Here is a 22,192-nt window from a genome sequence, read left to right as displayed (position 1 = left end):
AACGACTTTTGATTCACTAGGTTCTTCCATTCTACATGGGATTTTTAATGATATTTTCTTAGTCCCTGCCTTCTGTCGGGCAAGGCTGAATAGGTGTTTCACTTTCCCACTGAGACCAGACTGCTGCTACTTGAAATAGAGAGGGTCCACATCACGGAGGACCAAAAGACGCCTCCAATGAACAGGAGATGGTAGAGGTTTTAGGTCACATGCCCAACACTGAATAGGCTGAATTATTGAATTGGCAATCCTGCTCCCTGTGGTCTACGCTCTCTCAGGGACGAACAAACAGAGGTGGGGTGAGCAACGTGATGTGGCAGGATTGTTATGCAATGGTATGCTACCTTAGGCTCTCTCATACAGGTAGGCCTCAGACCCTCATGTCACCTTGATTAACCTACTTAAGGCTGAGAGTAATAGAAACATTAATGGACTAATTAGAAGCCGTTTCTGAACTTTTTAAACATGCCATATCGACTCCCATTATAGCGTCCTCTTGAAGAGTGCCTTGCCCGTTTACTAGGCATTATTACATGCATACATGAAGAAATAAGGCAGGCAGTGCTGTTAAGTTAGTGTCAATAAGTCATTTCGCTCATCCTGGAGATTTGCAGTTAAGCAACTTTTTTCTTTCTTCCATAGTCCATGACAAAAGATGAGTGCTTTTGTTGGGCCCACACATGCTCTTATTGATGCATTGAAATGTCTTTGTGTTTACTTTCTTATTTCCCTCTTGTGTATGTTTTAAGCAATATATTGAATTTTAAGTGTGTGCTTTCACTATTTGTATACCTGTCCATTTTCTTTTCCTATCCCTTTGGTAAGGAAGTTTGAAATTGTTACCTCCAACACATCTTCTGTTTTAATCTTTTTTAACATATTTTTCCAGATATTCCAATGTCTGTGGGAATCATTGATCCCAGGTCAAATCCGACACAGCTTAACACAGTTGAATTCCTTTGGGACCCTGCAAAGAGGACCTCCGTATTTATTCAGGTATGTAAACCGTAAGCCTGTGGAAGACTCTGAAGGGGCCACAAGTCCCAATATGTACCAGAGGGTGGTCAAAGGGATTCCTCTACGTGAGATGCTTCTCTGGGAGGTGTATATGGTGTGTTCAGAAGCATGGGGTAGTCTCATAAGTACCACTCAAACCTCTCTATGGCCTCAATCTGGAAATGTTTTCTGTAGGCTGAGGGTTGACATTTAAGGTATACGTCTGCTTTGCTCTGGGCTCGCCTGGAATTCACAGGTTGTTCAGAGATATTGATTGATTATAGAATTTGTTTTAGTTCCAAAGATTGAACTGCTTCCACTTTGGATCATGACATTTTTGTTCGGAGCTTTAAACAAAATCTTTTATTTTTATTTTAAATTTAACAATGTGGAGGTGAGTTGTGCACATATAATTCTAGTGTCAAGTCCATACTTGAGGTGGAAAAGGTGTGCTCTCTGTCCACTTTTTAATTATTTTAAACACATCAGATAATGGGAAAATGCAATAGGAGATAGTTCAGTAATTGTGAGGGATGTGCATGAAGGGATCATTTAAAATCCGCAACGCATAAACATAACTCATTTACCTCACCGGCCAAACTGTCTTTCATCCAACCCAAAGTTGAGGATTTCCGCCCTGAAGTCCTTTTGCTTGTCCTGAATACTTCAACAGCCCTTTTAACTAGTTGAGCCCTCATCTTCGGAATCAATTAGTGTGCATTTGTGTGGCATATGCCCTTTGGCCTTTCAGGGTGAGTTGCTGAAAAGGTACCCTGTTTTTCATAGGCAGGCAAACTGGCCTAGCGAACTGGGCACACCTCCGATTATGGTGGCAGTGAGGAATCCTAGCAGTTCATCCAAGCACTTTCCAAGACCTTTTTAAAAAAAGAAAAGTTATGGTGACACACTTACTTTAGCGCTTCTGAAGGAGAACCGGAGAACCACTGCTAAACTGTTTTCGTGTGTTAAAGGAAACGCATGCGGCATTGGCTGCTTTGGCCTCTTTTTCTTGTTAACCAAGACCATATCTAATGGGCATTTGTAAATATTTGGCATTCAATGCTGAATCCAAATTGTTTGCCTCATAATAAGCATGGTAAGGTTTGAATATTGCGGCCCTGCATGACTGGGTGGCAACGAAATCTGCTAAAGGTTACATGTTTGTGAGACTGTTTTCGCTTTACTGACTATTTCTGTAAGATGTTAAACTTACCTGACCTGTATAACTTGCTTGGACAAGTCAGATGTGACTTAATTCAAAGGTTGGGGCTGTCCAAGATGGCAAAGGTTAAGTACTACTGGCATTTGCACTTTCTGCCCTTCTCTTCTTCCCAGCGGGCAATACAAGCAGTGTCCTCTGCCCTTGAACATGGTGGGACCAGCTTGTTTTGGGTTACACAAGAAATCTGGTCCTGTAATTCCTTCTCCATGGTCCATCTGGTTCAGACGGGAACCTAATTTCCTTCCACTAGAAGTTTCTGTAGGTGTCCACTCTGCCAAGATTTTTCTGGTTTTCACCCTGGGGAGCTTTCCAGGCCAACCCTGACAGATTAAATACTGGGGCCTTGATTGAGATCACTACAGCTGGCCAACACTAGCCCTCGTGCCAAACTGTCACGTGGAAGCTCTTACCGGGATGAAGGATCATCTGGATGTTTTCCGCAGGGCCTGCAGTGGGTTATATAGAACCTCCCTCCCCCCCTCTCAACATTACCACATTCTACTCTGTTTTGCCAATGCTGTGTGTACAGAGTGCAGGAACTGGTTAACACAAGTATCACCTTGTGTCTTAGCCCCAACTCTGCATCCCATTCAAACAGTACCAACCATCTAGGGCTAGTCACATGACTGAGGACGCACTTTGTGGTGCTCAGCTTATACAGCACCACAATCAATCAGCACATGCAGCTAAAAAAGAAAAGGGGCGCAAATTGGTTACTGCTGGTGCTGGCTTAGGAAAACCTGTTTTGCAGAGAAGATTTTGGATTAACCCTACCCAGGGTTGGTTTGGAGTAAATGGTGGACTGGTTCATTATTTAAAATAGAGGATACTTCCCTCAGTCCATGTTGCACTGTCTTGCTGACCCTTTCTCATCTCCTTCATGGCTGGTTCTACTGTTAAAACAATCAAACACTCATGAAGGCTTCATCACGTCAACTGTGAGGAACCTGAAGGCGTCCTCACTTCGATCCCCTTTGTCCTCCTCTGAGGTAGCCAGGGAAAGGCTATTGCTTTTAGATTCCGACCCTGGGGGTGGATATACAAGGGAGGATCAACTGGGCGGAGGGAACTTTGGGAGTGGGAGAGGACGTCTTTGGGGGAGACCTGGTATCCCCTCCCGTTCCATTGTCAAAGTGAACCCTCCATTCCCTATGTCTTTGTAAGCTACCATCAGTCTGTGTCCCTTTCTTCTGCCCAAAATATCCCACAGACATTTCACCTTATTACTGAGACGAGGTTGAAACACCCGGGAGTTATGTACACTTCCATTCATTCAATCCTCTCTAAACACCACTTTGGTACTGAGATGAGGAAGACTGCTATGTAGGAGTTCTGTGTAATGGCCAGGCATGTCCAGCTCCAAGGGTTTACTATGGTCGGGGCAATTCAAGTTAAGGGCTTGCACCTGCAACATTGGAACGCTCTCCCCCCTGCCTTAAGGGCAGAGGAATCGTACTGGCCCTTCTGCAAGGCTTTAAAGACCTGGCTGTTTGCCTAAAATAACAACTGTTTAAGATTAAGCACAAATACCGATTTGATTAACAAGCAAGGTAAGCTCTCTGCCATCATGTTTTCCATGCCTATGTATGCAACTGGTTCCATAACAGCGCCCTGATGCTCTCTGCTTATGCGCTTTAAAATTGTAAAAAATGAATTAAGTTAACAATTCCCAGGTGTATAAAAATGGTGACCACTCAGCACAGAGGGAGAGGCGGCCTGGTGAGAAGTGCGCGGCTTGAAGAATCGCAGCGGCCTGGAGAGGAACCAGCTTGAGAGAAGCCATACAGTGCAGGAGTGAGAGATGCTGCGGGCCAAGGCTGGCTGTGAGAGGGTTGTAGGTCCTGCTGTCCTCCTTGCCCAGTGCCTACAGCAGGAGCCGTGGGGCAGTGAAGCCTCCCTATCGCTGTAGGTCTCACAGAGAGCGAGTGGTGCTCAGTAGCTCCCGCTGGAGAAGAGCGGAGCTACCAGCTGCGGAATTCCAGGACGGCGAGCGCTGCTTGCTGTGGCTCCCACAAAAGTAAAGCGGAATGAATCGAAGCCGTGAAGCGAAGCAGAGAAACCAGGAGGAGTGGCCGCATACCACCAGTGTGTGAAAAGAAGGGAACACTCGTACCGGCGTGCTCCGGGGGTCTGGAAACAAGCGTGTATGAATTCTGAACAAACTGAGAACTGTTTTATAAGTACTATGAAAGTCCAAAGCAAGTATATTTGAATACCAAGCAAGCTGCAAGCTATTACAAGCAACTTTTGAAAGTTGAAAAAAGTAACATTGAATGACGAAGTGACTTTGTATATTTGAATACCGTATACAACAAGCGCAAGTGATGAGCACTTATGAATGAAATAAAAGCAGGGTGGTGCTAATGGGGAATGCCACAGAATGAGTGTGAGCCACAAGTGGTGGCAACGTCAAAAGATTGCCAAGAAAGGTATGAAAAGAGAAACCCAAGTATTAGCCAAATATAAAGGAACCCAGGGAACTACAGGTAAAGAGTTAAAACCTGTGTTGGCAAAAGCCAGAAGAATACGGAAATCCAAACAAAGTACATAGAGGAATCAATTGCGTGACATGTAATGGGTGGATTGTGTGGTCCGACAACAGCGCCTAGACCAAGAGACCCTCTACTTGGAAAGAGCCAAGGAAAGCAAATGTAAAACTTGGGTGTTTGCTACAGTTGCTGAAGTGAATTATAAATGAAGAAGCAGAGCAATCTGAGACCTATTGAAAAGCCTGGATGACCAAAGATTTGAACTGATATTGTTTTGATAGCTAGAAGATTTGAACTCTTGGGGAAGGGGACCCGGGTCTCTTTTTGGTACTGTTCTGAACTTGGGGAAAGGGAAGCGGAGTATAAGCCAAGAGTCGCAAGAAGCTTGGATTTTTATTTTGAACACCATTTCTTTTGCTGCTGACATCCCTACACATTCTATGCCGTTAATTGTGAGGGCAAGTATAGGTTTTGGATACAGACAGACTTTTGATTTGAACTTACTCAGACTATCCTTAGTTTTCTTTAGGTTGGGGAAAACCCACCTTAGTATAGGGCTCACTGGGCCTTACTCCATCCTGACATTTGAGCAAAATGAAGCTTTTGTTTAGAAAGTTGAATATGTTGTCTGTGTCTTACTTCATGATGCCTTCACACAACATGGCCTTCAGTTCCAAAGGAAGATCTTTTTGCCATCTCTAAGTTTGATGACCCCCAACAATTGTATTCTTTAATAAAAAGGCATCACTGAGTTCCTGTCTTTTCCACAACTGGTTCCCTCAGACTGTCTCCTCAAAAGGCCTCCTCCAACTCAGCTTCTGCAGCTGTTACAGACACTTTTCTATCTCCTCGACCTGCAAATACACTTGAGGTAATTTGGGATCCTGTGGACCTGCATCTGGCATCTCCTCGTGCCCTGAATGTTGACACCCCTAAGGGTGATGGAAATGGATGGCAAGGATCTCCCCACAACTCAAGACCTTTCAAGAAAGTGTCCTTGGGGTCATGAAGCGTTTTGACCACCTTACTCTTGGCCACACCCATGTTGGAGACTAGCGATGTGGCAGATCTGCATCCAGGTGTTGGGGAACCCCATAACACTGGTACGCCACTAAACAAGAGGTTTGATAAAAAATTCAAACCACCAATGGAAGCTGAATTATAGCCATACCCCAACCCCCCGGACATGGCTCAGGGCCAGTATTCATTTTTGGTGTCCTCAACCCCCACAGCACCTATTCCTCCAGGGAAGGAATTGAAGATGTTTTACCAAAACCACACACTTGAACAACAGCAGGGCCACATGGATGCATTCCTTGCAGCTATCCAGATCTGCCTGTGGTGCAACATTTTTCAGGAGAACTTCCCCCAGACAAAGGAGTGAGCAATTATTGTTGACACCTATCACTGGTCCATGCCTGCTTGAGGCACAGTGGCAAAAGTGGACACAGCCGCAAGAGGCCCATTGTGACAAAATGACTACTGCTCTGCATGAGTACAAGGATGAGAGGTGGCTAGATTACCTACTCCCACGCTACTACTAAACCAGCAGTGATCCCAAACAAATGTGAAACATGAACACCCCTAAATATATAGCTCCTTTCACCGCTTGATAACCTGGGCCACGGGCAGGCTATACTGTTCAGGGGGTGAGCTGGTGGCAGTAGCAACTCAAACAACGTGAGCACAATGGTTCTAAAACAAAATGTATAATCCAGGTTCTGTAACAATATATATTTTTAATCCAACAGTAATATGCAATCCATAAGGGAAAAAAACTAAAAAATAAAACGCCCCTGTAAGAGAAACAGATAATGCAGACATTTGTGGATGAGCACACTTGGTAGATGAGCAAATGATTTCCCCAGCTACAGAAGAACCCAAGAGTGGTTATCACAAACCACATGTGTCACACTGAAGCTCTTGCTTTGACTGCTCTGGGGATGTAAAAGGAGCCACAGAGTGCTGTCCTAAAGACTCCTAATATGAGTCTTGCTTTTGGTTCTGCTTAAGAACTAAAATCTACTAATGGTCAGAGTCCTGACCCCAATTTCTCTAAGATCTATTATAGCCAGTGCACCAGAGGAAGGCACTCAGCTGGCTCTGGGAGATCTAGGAAGCCTAAGACCTTAACACAGGCCACATCTGGATATGTTCAAGATGGCGGCCGGAGGCTAGTCTCTTCTGAGCCCCAGCAAGCAGTAAAAGTGTAACCCCTCCATTAGAAGGGGATCCACTGTGGGAATGGAGAAAGCCGAATTTAATTGTGATTTTTAAAGGACGCACCCACAGGAACAAACATTCCTATAAATGTGCCTTGGCAGCTTCAATCCAAGAGACATAGGGGTTTATTGACATTACTTTTAAAATGTTTACCCATTTTCAAATGTTCTCTGATTGTATCTATTGTGGGGGGTGTAACTTCTGTTTTGGTTTTACCGAGCATGCCTAATTCATTGAAGAGATGTCTTGGTAGGGAAAGGAATTGAAATGTTTTCGTTGATGTCAAAGCTAAGCAATGTTATATTCATGACTCATGTTTAATCATATTCTGGCTCATTTATCTCTCGCCGAGTCTGCTCATGAGAGCTGCAGTAGTCCAGTAGTGGCTGTTCTACTGTTGGATGTGCAGGGGGCTGGTGTTATTGATCCGACTACCATGGAAGCAAGGAGAACACGTGTATATGCGTGCTATAAATAAAATGGCATAAAACAGCTCTGACCTAAAGTGGTTTTGTCTAAACGGGCAACTGACCGAGTTTAGGATGACACAAAGATTAAGTTACCTTTAACTAGTAAATAGAGTCCTGTGGGGCAATTTCGCCCAATAGCAGCGGGATAGTACAGGTCATCTCCTGGAACATTGCAGGGGTGGCTAGTAAACTGATATAGACTGGGTGGATTATCTAATAGAATTTGACATCTGCCTACAGGAAACCTGGTTCACAGCTTTAAAAAAAAATCCTGGGTTCCATGGGATGTGCGAGGGGTCGAAATAAGGGAGGTGTGCCAACTTTCGGTCAGTGCAGAGTGGTTTACGGACAAGCATGTGCTTCCTCAATTTTTTATCTATGGTTATAGTCCTCCTTGAGCTTGGTTCGAAGTCTATATCCAATTTATTTGTGGTAAATATCTATTCACCAGCAAAACAAGATGTTATTGTGCTGAGGGAATTAAGGGATTTCTCAATCCAGGTCTCTGAGGAGATGGAGACTTGTAGCATACTTATCATGGGGATTTGAATTTAAACCTTTGCCCCTCCACATGAGACATAGCGGAGTACGCCTTGTGGAAGACTCATGTGCCCCCCTGCTCCCCAGTAGGAGCTCTGTTTTAGTTACCTCAGACCATAGGGGCAGTCAGCTGGCTTATTTGATGGTAGAGTTCCTTCTGGGAGAATTGAATGGAAGGCTAGAGGGTGATGTCTCGCCAGCGCATACGTTTAGAAGAGGGACTTATGCCTCAAGTTTAGACTATGTTGTTCATTTTTTCAAACAATTTAGAGATTTTACGGCAGAAGATAAATTGGAGAGTGGTCACTGCCCATTGCTCCCATCTGTTGACCTATTTAGTTCCCAGCGTTTGACTGTGGGAACGGAGGATAGGGAGAGAAGTCTATATATTGGTCACCCGAGTAGTTTGCAGGTTGGTGTCTTGTCTCAGATGATATCTCTGCTATCTGGCACCTAATACGCTCTAATGCGGTTAACAGAGTACGTGGTAGTAAAATGTTCTTGTCCGGTTCAGAGGGTCTGTGGAAAACTATGCGGAGGGCACAAGTGAAACAAAAGCAACTTAGCCTCCTATTATGTACAAGCTCCCTGGTTTGATGGTGAGTGTAGGCAGCAGAAGAGTATCTTGAATGCTGGAAACTTTGTGGCTGGCCAAATCTGCCATCTGAAGAGAGTAGATAAGAGATTTATTAAATACAAAAGGCAAGATTATATACACTCAGTGGCACTTTCTGGCTACAGCGGTCTCTAATAATGACCATCATTTATTCTGGGAACTGGCGGCAAAAGGTTGTGATCGGGGTCTGAAAGTCCACGGAGGGGCTTTTACCATGGATTCATGGATTTTTCAGGGGATTTTCTTTGAGCGCTGAAGTGACCATGAGTGTAGAATTGATGGCCTCAATGATGTAATAGTTTACGAATGTTGAGATCTAAGACATCATTGGCCAATTGGAAGTGCGGTAAAGCCGCAGGCCCGAATGGGCTGACCTCAGACATTTTTGGGGGTTTTCCAGATTAGTTTGTGCCCATTTTGGGCAGGTTATTTGCACCTATGGCAGAGGAGTTGAAGCTCTGGCCCTTGGAAGAGCAGGATCATTGTCCTGATTTTTAAAAAAGGGTGCGGTTGAGGATCCAAATTGTTAGACTCTTCACCCTCCTGGACATTTCATTAAAAATCTTTTCGAAATGTATTCCATCTCGCCTGGTGGACTGGGTTGCTGATAATGTTTTGCAACATTTTCAGGCAGGTTTTAGATGCAGTTTCTCGACTATCGACAATTTTTTGTTTTGATTTAAATTAGTAAATATTGCCAGGTCAGGGGTGGAGGGAGGGGGGGGGCCTTGTTTGCTGCCGCCTTGGAACTTGAGACAGCATTTGACTCCATTGATGGGGCTACTCTATGGTAAAAGTTGAATGCAATGGGGTGTTGAATACAAGGGCTGTTGAAGTTGATTCAAATCTACGGCAGTTAGGTGTACAAGGCCAGGGGGAATCGCCACCAATAAGGGGGTGAAGCAAGGCTGCCCCCCCCCCCCCCCGGCTCCTTTGCTGTTTACGCTGTTTATGGCAGGTTCTGATCCAGGCAAAACTGAAGGTAAGATCCTCTGCCCCCAATTGGGGAGGTTCGGGTATAGTGCATATTTTATGCAGATGACACCGTGTTATTGGGTCTTACCCGGAGTACACTCAAATTGAGTTTAGCATACACTAATACATTAAAACTAAATATAATCAAAACAAAGATGATGATTTTTGGTAACCTGTACCTGGAACATAAGTGGAGAACTGGAGGAAATAGATTCCTATGTATATTTAGGTCTGTTCTCCAGATATGGGGGGTTGGGGCTAGGCACATAAAATCTCAGGCAGAAAGAGACTCCCTTAGGTTAAAGGTTTTATTGCGATTTTACCAATTTTATGGGGCACGGAAAATGGATAGCTGTCTGTAGGTCTAAAAGCTTAAGGTTGCATCATTGTTGGGTCTGGCGACACCAGGTTTGTAAACCCTTGGAGGTCATCTATAATGGTTAATTGAGACAACTGCTTGGGTTGCCGCCTGATTTTTCCAAGAAGTGCCTCAAGGGCTCAGCTGGGATTGGAGGGTGTCAATTCTTTTTTTTCGGCATAATCAAAACTGCCATCATATTGGGCAAAGCTTAAATTGGGCTTTGCTGATAATCACAACATGGTTTTGGGATTCTTAGAGTTGGAGTCCTCGGTGTGTGTGTGTGTGTGTGTGTATTGAAATATAAGTGGTTTAGAACTAGCCATACCCTGTGGCAGCAGTTTTGGTCAGTAGTAGGGTAAAACCCAGAGCTAGATACTTTTAAAACAAGTTAAGGCAAGCGTTTCTACCTGGGCAAAGAGAAAGGCTCTTGAGTTAGCGTTGGCAAATTCAAAATCTTTAACCTTGCTGTTTTGGTATATTGATTTGAAGATTTTTAAATTGGATCCAGGTCCCTTTATTAAAATACAATCCCCTGCAGGGAGAAGGTTATTAATTATGGTATGGTTTCAGGAGGACCTGGCCCATTTTCTTTTCTCTCCTATTACCATGATTTGCAGAAAGTATGGCTAAAACCCATTTTAGAAGTAATCCCATCAGGTTTATTAAAGAAGCAATGGGCTTCATTATGAGGTTGGCGGTAACCTGCTGGTGTGACCGGCGGGTTGCCGCCAACCCCGTAACACTGAATCCGGCGCCTGACTTCCCATTGGCACTGGAATATTACAAGTTCCGGTGGCACGTGAAGTGAAGTGACTGCTTATGTAACTCCCCATTACCATAGAGTCCAATTGCACTCTATGGGAGTAGGGGGACAGAAGCACCGGCACCATTGCCAACAGGTCTGGAACTTCAGTGACAAGTCTGCCTACCGAGTGTGCGAGGGCCCCGGAAGGCAGACTCGTAGTGTGGCGGTCCGGAAACAATGGTGCCGCTAAGCTTAAAAGCAGCCTTGTTTCCGGACTGCCACACTTGTAATGGAGCCCAATATCTTTTATTTTAAACTGAGGATATCCCCTTTTTATATAATTTAGCGAAATATGTAAAGAGCCTTAAATTTCAGAGGGTATGTTTTTTGCACAATCTGCAGGATTAGACCTTTAGTTTAGGTTCATGTTATGAGCGACACCCATCTCACCCTTTAGCTCCCGGGTTTGCAGCCTGTGTGTTCCTTTTCCCTTATCCCACCTCACGTCCCTCCCTCCTACCCTGATTGTCCCATGGGTCGCATAAGTATCGCACTGCTAGGGCAGCCCTCTGCCTGTTGTAGCCTCTCCGTCTAGGGGCCCAAGGCGAAGGGCATCCCCTAAAGGTAGCCCCAAGATGTGTCTGCAGGTGTCAACAGGGGAAGTGGGCTGCCAACCACTAAGTACTCACTTAACCCCTTGCCCATTTGCCCAGACGCTAAACAAAGCAGAGAACGACCAAGCGGTTAAGAAGTGCTGGCCACCCTACTCACAAGATTCCTGTTCAAACCTCGCCTTGCCCGGAAACAGCATAAGCACCGTTAGACAGTATCCACATGTGCCTAAAGAGGAACAGACAGCCGCCAACCTGTGTCAACAGACAAGATGGGGGAACTACGGATAGTAATTGTTACCACCTCCTGCAATAAGTAATCCCACCACTTGTTGGGTAAGAATTGATGCAGTCGCACTGTGTGATACTACACAACACTTATCTGCTTGGTATAAGGTAACCCACCTTTTGGTATAGGTCTGTACTACACAATTTGGTAGTGTGACTGAGCAGCCAGGCCTATCTTAAGAGGCGTAAATGTGAGCTGTAGAGCTGTACAAATGAAATCTGTAAATACAAGTAAGCCAAGTAAAACGTACTCAAGGTTTGTTATGAATATTAAAAAATGGATGTTAAATAAGTGTTCTTTAAAAAGGCAATTCATGTAACAATGTATATACACTTTAAAATTACTTTTCAGAATCAGAACAAGTTGGAGGATAATCTTTGGATATGCGTTTTACACAATTCCTACACTCTCAGGCGACTTAAAGCACAAGGACAGTGATGGCATTTGGATTCTGAGGTTGCGGAAAGGAAAGGTTTAGGGAAGGAAAAAAGATTAAACAGGTTCTCAGTAAATGTGAGGACAACTATTTCTTCCAATTAAATCTAGACCAGCCTTTCCCAGCAGTAACAGTCTGTGAGTTACCATTTGAGGAACAAACAAGATCAACGTCAACGGGCTAGAAGAGTCTTCGGGAGCTAGGACAGCCAAAGTCAATTTGAAACCGTTGATGGAGCTGAGGCCCTTCTTTGAATCAGTCTTGCACAAAGTTAGCCAGTTTGTTAGAAAATCACTGTTAGCCACTACCTGTTAAGCCTGTGAGAAACGGCATTGGAATCCATTCTCAAAGTAAGCCAATGCAATTCCCAACTGAGAAAAGCACAGCTAAAAAGGTAATAATGCAAGTACCCCAAACCTAAACACTACCTCTGGTTTGAAGAAGAGTGGTCTAGTTGGATTCTGTCTTGCTGTAGCGGTGCAGACCCCTGTTACAGAGCCTCAGTCGTGGCGACAAGAGAGCACGTCTGGAGGGCTTCTGCGACAGCACTTGGGAGGTAGTCAGCAGCTATTGGCTCTTTTCGGTTCAGCAGTACTTCATGGTTTCAGCACATAGTAAACGGCATCGTCGCGGATCTCTGTACTGGTTTGGTTTCATTCCCTCTTTGGGTCCTGCACTCTGGTGAGCGGGACTCAGGATCTGGTTGTCCTGCTTCTGGAGGGTCCTTGGGAGACTCCTGGAGCTTCTAGCTGGATTTGTTATCGCATCAGGCGTTTCAGTTGACTACGGATTACTCAACCCCTGGCATTTGGTTTTACAGCAACAAAGAAGTACAGCCACTCGCGGAAGATGGTCCAGTGGAGTTTATCACGGGGTTAGATCGTCCTGCTAACCCAAGGGACGAAGTAGTCACTTCCGGAGCTTCTCTGTCAAATTGAAAAAGGAGTTTCAGCACAGCAGCAGGGCTTCGGCAGACAATTCAAAGGTCCAGGAGGCTGCAGCAAGCTTCATTTGTGGTTTCTTAGTCGGGTGTTTCTCCCATTGGTTGACTCTGCCTCTAGTCTCAACCCTCACCTTTTAAGCAGGTTTCTCACATTCATGCACAGCCTGGTTGCATTCAGGCATTCCTAGAGACAAAGGACAGGCGTTTCGGGATCCTCCCTCACATCCTGTCCTTCCAGACACGCTGGAGCCAGAGGTGGGCTTCAGGGCTGAAGCCAGCCAAAGGCAAGACAAAGGGCTCTAATCCGTTTCAACACAGAGTAAAACCCTAGAAAGACTTCACAAACCTTAAATGGCGAAAAAATAAGACTGGGTCCATTTTGACAAAATGGTCACCATGGGTGGTGTACTGCACCTGAGGGTTCAGTCTGCAGTAGAAAAGCACAATGGCAGGAAAACCACTGCCACCAGCCATTTAACGTAGTGAGGGTACCATAAAACTGTTACATATGACAGGATAAGGAGCTACTAGATAACCACCCCAGTACTCCACATAAAATGGTGTGTGCTGGACCTACAAAGAGAAAAAGTAAGTTAAGTCAATTTCAATTCCCTATTCTTGGGAACGGTAGTTCACCTAAGAAAAGGTATTTAAACCTTATGAGAAATCTAAAAGGATTTTTCTGTTTCACTGCAGTGAAGGTGCTATGTGTCACCATACAAAAAGTAGATGCCTATGGAGTTTGTCAGACTCCCAAAAAACAGTGGAAACACATGAGGGTCGCACACACAATCTTGGGTTAAATTAAAGTCCATCAAAACGGGTAGGCTTGGGGGTACACGTACACACACACGTACACACACACACACACACACGTACACACGTACACACACACCCCTTTGTTGAGGACCCAAGAAGCGAAAGGTTCGATACCAATGCCCTTCCATGTATCACCAAAAACCACTTAAAAACACGAAAGATGATGAAGCTGTAGAAGTTATCAACCTAACAGACCGCCTCAACGAGGAAGCAGCACCCACGGAACGCCAACCAATCTTCGTTAACAAAACCGAAGCACTCCAACTAAACATCTGCATGTCAAAACAGGGGTCAATAAATAAACCCAAGCACGCCAAAAAGATCCACTGCAACCCAATCAACGCTAGGTCAATGTCCAAACATGCCACCGAGATTTATGACCTCCTGTGCGACAGATATAGACATCCAAATCGTAACCGAAACACAAGAATGACAATATCACACCCCATAACTGACACCCTGACAACTTCAAGTGCGCACAAGCAAACAAGTAAAACGAAAGAGGACTGGCAATAGCATACAAGGAACCCATGAAAATTTAAATGGAAGACCCATTAAGCATCAGAAATTGTGAATCACTAATCCTTCGACAACAAACCCCAAAACAAACTTCAAATTAATTCTGGTGTACAGACCACCGAGACATGACGGAACCTTTGTGGACGCCTTCGCGGAAGCAACCACCAACCTAGCCATCGAACAGGAGCACCTGATAATCCTCGGTGACGTCAACATCTGGTTTGACGAAGAAACCACAATCAATCAATAGCCAAACAACTGAAGACCATGAAACTACAACTAGTGGAAGGAGCAGCTCACACGGCGGGACATACACTAGACTTTATCTTCGACAACAAAAACCTCATGACGCCACCAATTCCGATCCTTTGGAGCGACCACCTCCTCATCGTCTTCGTTATCACGCTGGCTACACCAACAACCCGACAATCTGCCAACTATCGTGAAAAGAAACTGGAGGACCATCAAAAATAGCACCCTAATTGAACTACTGGAAATCAACAAACCACCAGCAATAATGGATGAGGCTGACCTTGACAGAAATGCTTAACAATTGGATCACCACAACAATAGATAAGATCTCCAAGAAAAAACCATTCACCCCATCACGCAAAGCTGCTCAGCGCCATGACAAGATGAAGCCGGAAACATTAACTAGACTGGAGGAATCGGTTCAAGAAATTTCAATTCCAACAACAAATCCACTCGTATAGAAAGGAAATCCAAAAATGGAATCAAAGCCCCCAACACCCAAAAAGAACTATTAAAATCATAAACTAAATGAGAACCCTCCCCACTGGTTGCATACACACCGATACCTTTGCTGAAACTATGCAACAACCTTGCAGCCCACTTCAAAAACAATCGGTACCATCACACAGATCATACAAAGCAGACCAAGCAAACTCAACGTGCAACTGAACCGCCCATCCGAGGATCGCCAGCACAAACTCCGAAGCTTCCCTCAAATATCAGCAGACACATTCGTCAAGCTGGTAAATAGCAACAAAGCAGGCTTCCCTATGGATCCCTGCACCCCCCACCCTTCAGACATACACAAATCAATCCTCACAGAAGGAACACCCATGGAATACTACAGAAACCTTTTCAACCAAGCAAATTCAATAGGGAAAGTACCACAAACTTCCAAATCGGCACACATCAAACTGCTCCTCAAGGACACTTCAGTCTCCAACTACAGACCCATCTCCAACATCCTGTACTCGCCGAAACTACTCGAAACTTACATCTATATAATAACCCAAGAATTCATGGACAAACACCTACTGCTGGATCAGGCACAGGTAGGCTTCAGACCAATGAGAGGAACGAAACAGCACTGCTTTCAATCTGGGATGATCCAACAATGAATGCAGACTCAAGACAAAAACAGCTCTAATATTCCTGGATCTCTCTGCAGCATTTGAGTCAACCACGACATCCTCATCGGGAGATTGGAAGAAATAGGAATTACCAACCTAGCCTTACTATCGATTAAATCTTTCCTAGCGAACAGAAACCATATGGATCAAACCTTTCAAATCCACCTGTGGATTACCACAAGGATCATCTTTTTCCACGTTGCGGTTCTCACATGCTAAAACTATGCCGACGACACACAAATAGTCAACAAAATACAAGACACACGAAGAAAACCCAAACACTGGAACGCTGCCTACAAGAACTCTACAGCTGGATGAACTCGCAACCTCAAACTCAACCCAGGCAAAAACAGAAATGATATCCAAATGCAGAGAGAGCAATCGTTACATCCAATGGCCGACAGAACTTGGTACAGCGCCAGCTCCATCAACGATAGTTTGTCCAACAAAACTCCCATGTTCTTTACTAACGCTAGAGCCACAAGTAAACGCTATGATCAAGAAATGCTTCTTCCTCCTAAACGTAGTAAAAAGGATCCTACCATTCCTTTCACTCGCAGAATTCTCACCATCATTGCTCTCATGTCCAGAGTGGACTTCGCCAACAGCCTATACCTTGGAATGCCAGAACGATTGTTAAAAAAACTTCAGCGCATCCAAAACGCTGTGGCTAGATTCCTGCTCAAACTACCACAAAGAGAACACATTATGCCTGCACTGAAAATGCTACACTGGATACTAATAAACAGCGAATAAAGTTAAAATCAATGTGCAAAACGCACAGAGCAATCCATGGCCAAGGAGCAGAGTTTCTAAAAAAGAAAATAAATGTATACTGCCCAACAAGGCCACTCACATAAAGCAACAACATCAGCCTAGAGCCAAAACCATACAACAAAAGAACATTCTGAGAATCATCTTTCTCTCACTGGCACGAATAACCTGGAATGAGCTACCAAAAAACATAAGTGACACAAGGATCATCTTCATTTCATAAAACGACCCATCCTTCCTTACTTCCTAACTTATCTTCCCTAACCGGAGGGCGGGGAGAGGATGCCATTATATCTCTTTCTCTCTTTCTCTCTTTCTTTCTCCCCCCGCCCCTCACCTCCCCCCCGAGGCATCTTGGTCTACAACAGTGAGGCCCCATTGTTCCCTGGGGATGGTTGGGGGAATGAGCTTGAGTGCCTTTTGTCTTCACGTGCATGGCAGAGCTGTTTGGGCGTATACTGTATTCCCAACAAAAGGGCCAGTTAATTAATCCAGAGTGCCTAACCTGCAGGAAATGGGGAGGCGGGATAGGAAGAGCTAGAGGAGAGTCTTATTGGAAATAAAGATGGTGGGACACTTCTCTAAACCCACCTGCCACTTGCGGCTACTGTACTTCACACCCTTCCAATGCTTTCCCACTTTAAAGGGATCTTCGTGGTCCGCACTGCAGTGAGTAACTTTTCACACCACAGTGCTGCTTTTGAAGCACCAGTTCCTGGAATATCTCCTGGGTGGGCAGGAGGTTCCTATGTCCTGAGAAAAAGATGTTGACCTTCGTCTATGTGATCGGAGGCAGAGTCCTGGCCTGGCCATTGTTCCACTTGTCACTTTTTATAGACAGTCACCAATACACAACAGTCCTGTCATAGATGGCTTCTGCTCACAGACTTGATGCTAGTGCGATATCAAATTGCTGTGCCTGTGTAATTGTTTGCTCTTCATAGTAATCCTGCCGCAACCAGGCATGGCTTGCATATAAAGAATTGTCAGATGCTTGTAAATTTGCTTAGTCACATGCTGTGCATGTAGTCAGACATCTAGTGGTAATTGCAGAGCATTGCATCTTTTTGAGGTTGGAAAAGGGACGTCGACCTGGGTGCGTCTAACACTATCCCTACTGTGATGTGCAGTTTAACCATGCGCCCTCGCGCGTCGAGGTCCCCACAGATTTGTTTCTGCCATACTGATCGTTGCGTAATGCAGAGCTCGTAGCGCGTTATGGATATATTGCTAGTATATTATTCGAACTCAGACCAGCGTTCAAGGTACTTTCGGTGCCCCATCAACTGGTTACTTCGACTGTCTGAAGACTTCCTCTGGACTCTCAAATGGCTGCTTTTGGGGAGATTTATCAGTTTAGTGCATCATCGCTTCTACTAGTGAGACCTCCAGCACTTTTTGCTGGACTTCTGGACCTTTTTCTTTCTAACCTGAATAAGGAGCCCTTTCCCCCTCATTCGTTCCCATTTTCTAACTTTTGGAACTCTGTTCTGTGATTTACCTTTTTCTATGGAGTCTGCTTTCCTCCAGATCTCTTTAAAGGCATCTGTATTTACATTTTGTAGCACACAACACCCAATGTGCAGTGTTGCTGGGAACCCTTTGCGTTCTCCTTCAAAATTATTTTACTATCCTTAACTACTGTTCTTAAGGATAGAGGGATACTTTGTATCCTTCCTAAAACTTTATATTATGAGTTTAGCACACACCACCTTATGTGGAGTGCTAAGGGGATACCTAGTATCCCCCTTCTCTACGCACCTGCAGCATTCTAGTCACAGACAACCCTACAGTTATGGCTGGTGGCAGTGGACATGTTTTACCAACTATTGTGCTATTTTTTTACCGCTGACTGTATTCAGTCTCGGTTATGCACAATAGGATCAATATGGTGGCTCCTTTCTTTTTTGCCATTTCTCGTGTGGTTGTCCTTTGGTAGCCCTTCTTCTACCATTATGGCAGTGGGAGGTCTTTCGTGCCTTCGCCGGGAACCCTTGGGTGTCCCCGCCTAGGCTCCAATGTGTCTGCAAAGGCAGGAAGTGGGGGAGAAGTTTAACACTCCCCCGCCCTTTGTCTGCCAGAGTGCCTGAATGGAACCAGTGCCCACTGGGGGGCGTTTGGGGGGCAGGGCTGCTGGCTGTCCTGATTGGACAGCCACCCCCTTCTGTAAAATGCTGAGTGTTTGCAGAAGAGAGTGGGAAACCGAAAATAAGGTGTGATTCTTGAGGTAGAAGGCAAGTCGACCACTGGGACAGAAGATCTGAAGCTGACCAGAGACGCCTGCAGACCCTTCCAGTAATGGTGAAGTGACCAATGCTGTCCTGAACCTGTTTTCTTATGGACAGAGGAGCTCCGAAGAGGACGATTCCCTCCCTTTGGCTGGTGGGACCCAACCAGCCCTAAGACGAACTATCAAAACGAGCCATCTCCCGAGGTTGTCACCTTCCACGGCTGCAAACTGCGAATACCGGGGGACCTCTGACCCATTTGCAGTGCAGCGTCTTTTTAAGGGCAAATTCGTCCAGAACTTTGAGCTCCAGTTGGACCTCCAGAGGCACAATCCCACTCATCCAAGTCCCCTCACCAGAGTGCAGGACTACCGAATCACTACAGAACTGGAGAAGATTGACCAGGCGATAAGTCCTTCGTTGGAGCTGATAAGAAGGTGCCAAAACCAGACCGACCAAGGAGACCGGAGAAATCTGTGCCAAGGATCTTCTCCCAACACCTGCTGTGGCATCCCATTCAGAGTCCTTTGTTTTGTCGCCAGACCGAGGAATCTGGTGACTGGGCCTGTCGGTGCTGCACAGGAGACTAAAGCTACGTTTGCTTCTTCTACCCTAAGGTACTGTGGGGCTAAAGGGCGAACTTTCCTTAAGCCAAAGAGTCGTTCCAGTGTGACTCGAGTGAGTTACAAGGTGTCTGGGTGTCCACCCATACCTCTGGCTCAGGCTGCACAGCTTGTGCCCTTTAGGGTGTCCCTTGCAGGATCCCTATAAAGCGTGTTATCTTGCTAAGCATTTTTGATTCTAGTGACTAAAGTAGGAACTTTGTCTTCAGCTGCTGCATAAGACTTTTTATTTACTCCTTCATTGACTTTGTTGCTAGTTGGGGATTGGATTTATAAAGCATTAGAAGCCTAAAGAAGCTGTTACTAGAAAGTCTAAAACTGCTCAAGTGTGTATAATAATCTGTTTCTTTCCCACAGACTGCTGTGACTTTATGATCTGAATGCCATTACAATGTATAATCTATACTAGTTTGTGTCTTTACTAATAATACAGTATGTCATTCGTGTCTTTCTCTGTAAAAGTTGTAACCGCAATCGAAGCAGTCACCATTGAAAAGTATTGTTGCTATTTTCAGTGTGTTTTGGTTATCTAAGAGGAGGATTTACTTACCTGCGTGTGTGTATATATACTATACATATATTTTCATATAACTTTGTTATGCGTTTTCTTTGAACTATTGTATTGTATTCAGTTTACTTACCTACAGCTCACCTCCTCCTCCTAAGATAAGCCTGGCTGCTCTGCCATTCTACCATATCCTTTGGGTAGTACAGACTTATTCTAAGAGTGGGGACCTGTATACCAAGGGATAGTTTTATAGTCTTACCCAGGCCTCCAGATAAGGGGCTTATTATGCATTTAATTGTTGCAAATATGGCACATTCCACTCTTAAATGCGTACTTTTACGCAGGATATTCCCTGTAGTTTTTTATATTAAAAAGCCCCTCTTCCACCAGTAGAAGGCATTGCAGCATGAACCATTACTTTTGCACACATGCGCCTCTTGAGCAGACTCTGCTATGCCACTCCTGAAATTCCTTTCGACTTGGCGGGCTGCGTAGAAACAAGCAAAGCCTTCACATGAGCAGCATTTTCTAATGGTAGGTGACTGGCCTAGTGCATGCACGACCCTGGTAGTACCCAACCCTCTTTTATATTGTACTTGTCAGAATTGCACGTTTGTGGCTGCACTTTGATCTCCTTGCCTCGACTTGTTGAAATGTAGCTTCTCTGCAGCAGGTGCCCGTCAAGGAATACATTTTGATCTCTGCTTGAAACGTTAGTCATTTATAATCGTCTCGCCTGAACGTTTCTTTGTGTTAACCAGCAGTGGCAAGTGTCAGATGTTTCGAATAATCTGCAGGGGCCCTGGCCTGTTCACTCCAATTTTAATTGCAAATTTTATGATTTTTTTTTTAATGCCACCACGATCTGATCGTATCTCGAAGCTGCAGCTCTCAGATCTGCTACTCTCCTCCTGTACATGACAGTCAACTGTGTGCTGATTCCCTTGACGATAATTGATATTTTTAAACTGGTTTGTCCAAACCTCAATTTGTTCTAGCAAGCAGTGGTCTGAAAACCAGTGTGTGGGTGCAAGGGGCTATAAGACAACCATAGGTGATAAAAAGCAAGTGTGCAAGGATGTGCAGATGTGAGGCTACGCGAGAACTAGCACGTGTGATGATGAGCAAGGTGGTGTGTGTGCAGGTGTTTAAGTGGAAGGACGCCCGGGGCTATGGAGGTAACAGGAGATGCCTGGTCACCCTGTATCCCCTTAGGGAGGCTCTCACTGGAGGTGTGCGTTCCCCAGGCACTGTACCAGAGGTAGTTTAGTATTTTCTACATCCTGTACTCGATCATTTGTTCATCCCTACATTTGCATTGTTTTATTGCTCATATTTCACTGTGTATCCGCTGATCATTCACAAAACTATAAGCGGGGGAGGTGGGACTGGATTTTGCTGAAAGCTTGGGGTCTCCCGATACTGTGAGTGATCTCATGTTTTGTAGTACTTTTGCTAGTTGTTACTGGACACAAGGCAGTCTTTTCAGGATGCAAGCAGAGACTGTGCATTGCTCTTGAAAGCAAAGGTATTTTGAGAATCCTGCACCTGTTTGTAATGCAATAAGACAGCTAATGGGGTTTAGCACCAGCTGCAGAGAGCTGCATGTATCCTGCAGGTCACAGGATATTGGCCCTCAATGCTGGCTCAGCCTTTCATCTTTCGAATCTGATTATTCCAATACCGCGTGCTGTTAAAACATCAGGTGAGACATTAAGTGTGAGAGTGCAATGGGATACCTATTTTAAGTAAAGCCAGCAGAAAGCAGGGCTTTGTTATAAAGTCTGCTTTCAGGCAGTTGGTACGAGTTGGAGAACAGACTAATATGTACACAGGCAAGTGCATGTATGTATGTGTCTCTAGAATGGCATTGCATGCACCCTGAATTCCGAATCGGGCACGTGTTTACCAGATTGAAATAATGCACCTTGTTAGGAAGAATTCTCAGAAATTTGCTAATTCCCACTACCTTAGAGACCCCCATCAACTTTCCTAGATTTTGAGGACTTTGGGGGGAGTGAGACCCTTTTTCCCACCTCTCTCGTATTTTAATGTGATTTTGAACTCTGTTTCTTTTGGTTGTGGAGTCTGACAAACTCCATAGACGACATCTTTTACATTGTCACACAGCACCTTCAGTGCAGTGACACAAGTACGTCTTTCAGATTTCCTAAAGGTTTAACTACCTTCTCTGGGATAAATGACTGTTTCCTAGAGCAGTAAAGTGAAATTGACTTTACTTTCATGTGTAACTTTCTAGACCCAGCACACCCTATCTTACAATTGGGTGCTGGTGGGGTTACCTAGTATCCCCTTTGTCTAGCTTCTCATGTAACATTTTTATGTTACCCTTTCCTCACTAAATGCTGGTGGCAGTAGCTTACTTTTAACTACTGTTATGGGATTTTACAGCGGGCTGCGTT

The 22,192-nt window shown here is 44.8% G+C and overlaps 1 protein-coding gene across 1 annotated transcript in view; it reads left to right on the top strand.

Moving 5' to 3' along the window:
* The window catches only part of TFCP2 (transcription factor CP2), a 1,231,094-nt gene that overhangs the window by 336,627 nt on the left and 872,275 nt on the right, over window positions 1-22,192 (top strand). Inside the window, exon 5 of the mRNA XM_069653380.1 lies at window positions 890-996. Coding sequence (XP_069509481.1) covers window positions 890-996 — 107 coding nt within the window. The remainder of the gene's footprint in view (window positions 1-889; window positions 997-22,192) is intronic.

The sequence above is a fragment of the Ambystoma mexicanum genome, chromosome 3q, assembly GCF_040938575.1.
Source record: "Ambystoma mexicanum isolate Mex_15411 chromosome 3q, UKY_AmexF1_1, whole genome shotgun sequence".
Classification (NCBI taxonomy): domain Eukaryota; kingdom Metazoa; phylum Chordata; class Amphibia; order Caudata; family Ambystomatidae; genus Ambystoma; species Ambystoma mexicanum.
This window is presented reverse-complemented; position numbering and strand designations above follow the sequence as displayed.